The 7,724-nt window shown below is 47.7% G+C and overlaps 1 protein-coding gene across 1 annotated transcript; it reads left to right on the top strand.

The window, feature by feature from the left end:
• Positions 1-3,541: 3,541 nt before the first annotated feature.
• On the top strand, positions 3,542-5,793 carry LOC120685415 (amino acid permease 3-like). The gene is made up of 3 exons (XM_039967338.1): positions 3,542-4,564; positions 4,665-4,807; positions 4,905-5,793. The coding sequence occupies exons 1-3, from the start codon at positions 3,799-3,801 to the stop codon at positions 5,538-5,540; spliced, it is 1,545 nt and encodes a 514-aa protein (XP_039823272.1). The 5' UTR covers positions 3,542-3,798; the 3' UTR covers positions 5,541-5,793.
• Positions 5,794-7,724: the final 1,931 nt, after the last annotated feature.

The following is a 7,724-nucleotide window of genomic DNA, read 5'->3' as shown; positions in this document are numbered from 1 at the left end:
CCCATAGACCGTGTAAGCCGGACCATGTACGGGGTGACTAAGGAAGGCTATCTTAGTATTGTTGCTCAGTATATTAATGACAATCCTGAATTAGAGAATAGATTCATATGTCTTGGGCTTATTGTATCATGCATGTCACATTGTTCAAGGCATATATAGTTGATATTGTTGCCTGAATATGGTTTAGCGTAATATTTTCTCTATACATAGCCAAACACTAACATACTGCCATGGGTATTGTCACATCCATATTATTTGGTTATGTTAGCTCTGTTTTTTTTTTGCATGAACATTGTGCTTGCCATATTATCAATCTTATTATTAAGAGTGGTTTTAAGATGCTAATGAAGCCATATGTGGTGGTTTCCAGAATAACCATTTCTTTCTTGAATTCTTCCAAACAAGTGCATTCTTGCAGAAAAAAAATAAATTGTTGTGTTAGTATATATGGGGGCATGCCCATGTACGATTGGTTTAGACATGGATGTGAGATGGAAAACTACTTACCTTATGATCGAGCACCTCATATATATAAGAGCACATTTTCAGTATTTATTTATACTTACTATCACTTGCATGAGGGTGAGAAACTTCTTCTAACTGAATCACGTTGGTATATTGCTCACATTATTCAAGGCATAGTTGATCTTGTTGCCTTTGCCATAGATGAATATGGTTTAACGATAATATTTTCTCTACACATAGGCAAACACTAACATACTGCCATGGGCATTGTCACATCCATATTATTTGCTTACGTTGGCTCTGAGTTTTTTGCATGAACATTGTGCTTGCCACATTATTAATCTTTATTATTAAGAGTGGTTAGAATATGCTAATGAAGCCATATGTGGTGGTTTCCAGAGCAACCATTTCTTTCTTGAATTCTTTCAAACAAGTGCATTCTTACAGAAAAAAAAACTGTTGTGTTAGTATGGGGGCATGCCCTTGTAAGCTTGGTTTAGGCATGGATGTGAGATGGAAAACTACTTACCTTATGATCAAGCACCTCATATATATAGGAGCACATTTTCAGTATTTATCTATACTTACTATCACTTGCATGAGGGTGAGAAACTAGCTTCTAACTGAATCACATTGGTATATTGCTCAAAAAGTTTTAGAGTTTCTTGAATTTTTCTATGATTCTATTGTTGCACAAGTTTATTACAACACAGGTTCATAAATATATTACGCCCTATCGGACCAAATCATGCTGCACAGTTGGCCAGCTGTATAGTGTGGTGTGGACGTTCAATTCCAGAGTCATTGTTACGGGTGGATGTTGCTCTTGGACAACTATGAAAGTTCAGATCGGGTGCTCTAGCTTAAGAGGGAGAGGGGGTGAATTAGGTAACTTAAAATCTTAACCTATGGCTCTAACTAATTTGCACAATATTAAACTAAAACATGCTATCTATATGTGCAACTATAGTTTTGCTAGTGTGAAACCCCTATCCCAAAAGAGTTTAGCAACCTATAGTCTTTCCTATCAAGATACTACTCTACGAAAGTAAATGCACACAAGGAAGCTAATATAAAATGCGGAAACGTAAAGAGCGAGATAGGGGGAAGCAAACTCTCGACGCTGGTGTTTATCCCGTGGTTCGGTTAGCCACAAAGGCACACCTACATCCACGTTATTGAAGCACTCACTAAGAGTATCGCTTCCCGGCAATCAAGTCTCTTTCGTGGACACAACCACGGTCATCTTGATCCCGATTTCCACTAAGGAGCTTCTCCACAAAGGATGGGGGTCTCCACGTCTCCCGCACAAGGTCGTCCCGCACAAGGTCTCCACGTCTCACGGAGGGTCGTTGACGTTGCCGGCGAGCCTCAAAGCTCCAAGGGGCCAGCGCACCAAGATATCTTGTTGGTTCACTAAAGAACCACAGCACAAGGGCACAAAGCCTTGCTCTCTCACTCTCTAAAGAGCTAACCTAGCACTAACTCTCAAGAATGTGCTAAGGACTAAGGATATGATCACTAAGCTCTTGGATGGCTTGGAAATGTTTTTGGGTGTGGGAGTGATGTTCCTAAACTCCAGCAACCTTCAAATGCCCGGAGGAACCCATATATATAGTCCACCAAGTCCATAGAGCCGTTTGTAGCTGTTCGGCCTTTTTTGCGCAAAGCACCGGTTGCACCGGTGATAGAGCACCGGTGTAACCGGTCACTCATGGCTTGCAACTATCCGTTGGCCTTTCTGACACGCTGACGTAGTGGTCACCGGTTAGACCGGTGTATTGCACCGACGCCACGTCGGTTCAACCGGTGCTGAAGAGATCTTCCTTGACTTTCTTGCAGCGCTGACATCATTTCACCAACGCCTTACACCGGTGCACCGTCGGTTTTACCGGTGCTGAACAATCTTCACTTGCACGCCAAACATGCTCTCTGAGTGATGGTATGGTGATTGCACCGATGCCTCAACTTGGCACCACCGGTTCAACCGGTGCCTCTTGGCTTCCTTCACTCAGCTGGATTCCTGTACAGCCAAATGCACCGGTGCCCTAGCGTCGGTTCATCCGGTGCCTACCAGTTAGACCGGTGCTTAGTCACCTGTTCAACCGGTGCTACTGTTTTCTGTAGAACTCATCCAATTCAACATTTCTTTGAGTTCTTTCTTCGTGTTTTGCTTTGCTTGGCCTTTTACACTTGACAAACTCATTAGTCCCATTGATTGCGGTGTCACTCAATCACAAAAAATCACAAAGAATGGCCAAAAGGGGACATGTTCCTTACAAACTATTCTCATGCCGTGTTGTGCCACCCATTTGGCCAACTATCCTAGGTAGTGCAATAACATCCACACGGGCACGTTCTAGAGTTGGATCCCCTTTTCCACATAGGTACATAACTGTTATGGATTGGCAATAAATCCTAAACCTAAATTTCGAAAGTGGAAAACCTGAGTTCGGACAATATAGTCCTAAACATAATGCTGAATTCTATTCTGCGGCGCGGAAACGTGTCCGCTGAAACGAAGGCTAATCAAATCAAATGATTGTGTGTGGTTCGTTCATTTGGATGTATGTGATCGAGGTTGCATGTGGTTCGGTCTTGCGAATTTATTTCCCTGTCCTTGTGCAAGTAGTATATATGCACATGATATGTCTGCATGTTTGGCAATATAATTGCGCTTGTGCGACGAGAGAAGGCACCCATTTTTCTTGCATTTCTAATTTATTATTTCTCTGCACTAATATAAACTCGTGAGTCGTGACATTCTTTCCAAAAAAAACAAAATTGTTTATGTCCCCTCCACATTGTCTAACGAAAGGAACATGCTCCTTCAGTCAGGTCTCGAGTGAAAAATCGATTTTGGATGTTCATCATTATATATACTACTCCCTCCATTCTTTAGTTAGATATCATTTTGGACCTATAGAAAATAGCCTAAAACTTCTTGTCCTAACGTAAACTAAACAAAAAACGAAGGGAGTATCATATTTACAAACAATAGCACACTTGTTATAATGAGAAGTACTTCGATAGTGGAGTAGTATCTATAAAAATCTTCATATGCTAAATCGTTGGCGAAATGCAAGAACACTGTCTCACACCAATGCAATGCAAGGTTACCGATGAGGCGATGATAGTCGTCATCTTCCAACATCGGTGGTGAGCTCCTCTGCTCTCCTCTGCTCCAAAGCTCCCCTCTCCTGTATATATAGCCCTTCCCCTACCTCCTGCTCTGGGCACACCACCGCTCATCCCACCTCACTCGCAATCGGTTACTTGCTCCGACGAGGGCGAAGCAAGATTACGCAGAGGCAGCTCTCGATCTCCTCATCCATGGCCTCCGCACACTCGCAACCGAGCAGCCCCAAGCCCAGCTCCCCCGGTGCATCCGCCGAGCTCGGCTACGTGGTCCGAGGCGGGCAGAAGAAGCTGACCCAGCGGCAGCTCTCCAGCTCCCTGTCCATGAAGCGCGTGGCGCCGATGGAGGTCTCGGCGGAGGCCGGGAACGCCGCCGCCGCCGACTGGCTCGACGACGACGGCCGCCCGCGCCGCAGGGGCACGCTCTGGACGGCCAGCTCCCACATCGTCACCGCCGTCATCGGCTCCGGCGTGCTGTCGCTGGCCTGGGCCATCGCGCAGCTCGGCTGGGTCGCCGGCCCCGCCGCCATGCTGCTCTTCGCCTTCGTCACCTACTACACCGCTACGCTGCTCGCCGAGTGCTACCGTACCGGCGACCCGGACACGGGCAAGCGCAACTACACCTACATGGACGCCGTGCGCTCCAACCTCGGCGGCGCCAAGGTCGCCTTCTGCGGCGTCATCCAGTACGCCAACCTCGTCGGCGTCGCGATCGGCTACACCATCGCGTCCTCCATCAGCATGAAGGCCATCAGGAGGGCTGGATGCTTCCACAAGAACGGGCATGGCAACCCCTGCAGGAGCTCCAGCAACCCTTACATGATCCTCTTCGGCGGCGTGCAGATCCTCTTCTCGCAGATACCGGACTTTGATCAGATCTGGTGGCTGTCCATCGTCGCCGCCGTCATGTCCTTCACATATTCCTCGATCGGACTCTCCCTCGGCATCGCACAGACAGTCTGTAAGGGAGTTCTTGATGATTCAATTGGATTATATTGGTGCTCAAAACAATGCAAGAAACCATTCGTGATAAGGGAGTTACTGATCAACATGCGTTGCAGCTAATGGTGGGTTCAAGGGCAGCCTCACCGGCATCAGCATCGGCCCGGACGTGACGTCGACGCAGAAGATCTGGCACAGCCTGCAGGCCTTGGGCGACATCGCCTTCGCCTACTCCTTCTCCAACATCCTCATCGAAATCCAAGTAAGCAATCAGCATCCGTTTTCTTCAGCTTAACTGCTGCTCTGTTTCAGAATAATCAAGCCGGCCGGTTGAACGCTCTGTCCAACTAACTCTGCAGGACACGATCAAGGCGCCGCCGCCATCGGAGGCGAACGTGATGGCGAGGGCGACGCGGCTGAGCGTGGCGACGACCACCGTGTTCTACATGCTGTGCGGGTGCATGGGCTACGCGGCGTTCGGCGACGACGCGCCGGACAACCTGCTCACGGGGTTCGGCTTCTACGAGCCCTTCTGGCTGCTGGACGTGGCCAACGTCGCCATCATCGTGCACCTCGTCGGCGCCTACCAGGTGTTCTGCCAGCCCATCTTCGCCTTCGTGGAGCGCCGAGCCGCGGGGGCCTGGCCGGACAGCGCCTTCATCGGCAGGGAGCTCCGCGTGGGGCCCCTGGCGCTCAGCCTCTTCCGCCTCACGTGGCGGTCGGCGTTCGTGTGCTTCACCACCGTCGTCGCCATGCTGCTGCCCTTCTTCGGCGACGTGGCGGGCCTCCTCGGCGCCGTCTCCTTCTGGCCGCTCACCGTCTACTTCCCCGTCGAGATGTACATCAAGCAGCGCCGCGTGCCCCGCGGCAGCGCCATGTGGGTCAGCCTCCAGACGCTCAGCGTCACCTGCCTCTTGGTATCCATCGCCGCCGCCGCCGGTTCCATCGCCGACGTGGTCGACGCACTCAAGGTCTACCGGCCGTTCAGTGGTTAATTTGGTAGAATAATCTGTCTAATCCTTGATGTAAACAAACACAATAGTACACATGCTACAGCATAGGGCAGGAGCCCCCTCAAGTAGAGCTACAATGACTATTGTGACTTGCAAATGTCAAGCACCATTAGAGCCCAAAAAAATGACAGGTCAAAACATGGCCCATTACCTACAGCTAGTTCTGGACCCTGTTTGGAACTTTGGATACATAGAGATAATGATTATCCCTTACCTCTTAGTCCTAAATTATCCCCTCATGCATTCAAACATGTGGAGTAGTGGATTATCCCTTCAAAATTCTTAGCCCCTCCGTGATAATAGGGTAATTTCCGGTGGATCCCAAAAAAAGGGTGAGTGTGCACGCACACCTAGCTGTGGGAATGAGAGAGATGATGGGTATTAACCCATGGATCCAAACAGCACACCTTGAAATAATTATTAGCCTACTTAATCAAAACTAAACATTAGCCCTTAAAATTATCCCTAAACTAATGTTCGAAAAATAGACTGTGGACGAGCTTCAAACACGATTCATAGCTAAAGATAGGCCGGCCCATCATCATTTGTGGGGGAGCAGTGTCGAGCTTGTCATTAGTGAATTAATTAATGCCTATCCATGCATGCTTTTACTTCGATCCCAGCTAGGATATATATGTGATTCTTAATCTGTCTCCTCCATACGGGTACGTACTTCCTGGCAACATCGGCAAAAGCCCCATCAATGTTGGAGGGGAACCGCACAATTTGAACCAACTTATAGTGAAACACCGACTTTCAAATTAAATTGATTCAAATCCTGTAGTCCTTGGAGCTAGTATGCATCCACTTCATACTCCACTAGCACAATCCAGGAACAACATGATCATAAGAGCTTAATAAACACGACTCACCATAAGTTCACATTTTTTAGATAAAGGAAAAATTCCGACCTTGTTGGGTCTTTAGCCGAATTTTTCCAAACAGACAAGGAGAATACAGGAACTCAAAAGACAATCGTGGTCGGAGAATACAGGAACTCAAAAGCGGAGAGAATAATCCCACCACAACTCCAAACCCTGCAATGGAATCCCAGTCGTGACTGGAGGCTGCCTGTGTTGTTGACGGCTTGGATGCTCAGATACCGGAGAGGAGCTTTGACGCCATCAATGGCGCCGGCTGCTGGAGTTCGAAGAGGATCGATTTGGTTCCATTGTCACGAGGAAGAAGATGGACCGTCTCCGTTGGATCAGTTTTACGCACGATATAAGTGTTCGACACTTGCACTGCATCTTTTTTCAAAAAAAAAAAAAACTTGCACTGCAGTCGGGCGTGCAACATATAGGGACGGGTCATATGGGGGACCTGTTTTGTTGTTGCTTTTGGGCAGAATGGGCCTGATTTAGTAAAAGAAAATGGGCTGATAAGGCTAATACGTAGGCTGCTTTTTGTGTGGGTAGAAATGAATTCCTAGTAGAAATGGATTGGTTCAGTTTGGTTGGGCCTGAGCGAATCGCCTAATTGGTTACTACTCCCTCCATTCTTAAATATATGACACCATTGACTTTTTTTTTGTTTGACTATTCGTCTTTTTTACAAATATTTATGCAAATAGTCAAATCTTTAAGTTAGATTCAAGAGGCTTTTGATAATAGACATAAAGGTACTCATTTCACTTCATTTAACTAACTGATTAATTAAATAATGTTGGTCAAAGTTGAAGAAAAAAATCAACGGTGTCATATAAAAAAATGGAGGGAGTAGCTTCTAAGATTCCGTACAAAATACCATCCGATTTTATGTCCCTCTTCCAACCGTGCACCGCCTCTTACTCCTCCCTCTGGTCTCCACTCTCCCGACTGTCCTCTGCCGCCACGCGACCAGCAGGCGGAGCTCCAAGTGGCGTTCGATTCTCATTTTCTAGCCTTCATGCGAGCCACGTTGGGCTCGCGGAACGAGAAGGTGCAAGCCACCGGTGTTTTCTTTGGCCCGTTGTGGTCCGTCTTTTCGTGGGCCTTGGGCCGGTCTGCCAATTGGGAAATTGGACGGAGCAGGCTAGGTCAGGTCAGGTCCATGGACGTGTTGACTGCCCAGCATCATGAGCCCAGAAGTCCAGGAGCAGCGTCATGAGAGAAGTAGCCTCTGAAAATAGTCAATTATGGGCCTGTTTGTCAGGGTTCCAGCTCCAGCTTCTTCGACAGCTCTTGC

This window comes from Panicum virgatum, chromosome 8N, assembly GCF_016808335.1.
Source record: "Panicum virgatum strain AP13 chromosome 8N, P.virgatum_v5, whole genome shotgun sequence".
Classification (NCBI taxonomy): domain Eukaryota; kingdom Viridiplantae; phylum Streptophyta; class Magnoliopsida; order Poales; family Poaceae; genus Panicum; species Panicum virgatum.
The sequence above is the reverse complement of the archived record's forward strand: the minus strand, read 5'-3'. Positions and strand labels throughout refer to the sequence as shown.

What these genes read in the sequence shown, in the direction of transcription:
- LOC120685415 (XM_039967338.1), top strand. Translation starts at nt 3,799, where the DNA reads ATGGCCTCCGCACACTCGCAACCGAGCAGCCCCAAGCCCAGCTCCCCC. An exon ending in CGGCATCGCACAGACAGTCT is followed by an intron (nt 4,565 to 4,664) that starts GTAAGGGAGTTC and finishes CATGCGTTGCAG; the next exon opens with CTAATGGTGGGTTCAAGGGC. An exon ending in ACATCCTCATCGAAATCCAA is followed by an intron (nt 4,808 to 4,904) that starts GTAAGCAATCAG and finishes CTAACTCTGCAG; the next exon opens with GACACGATCAAGGCGCCGCC.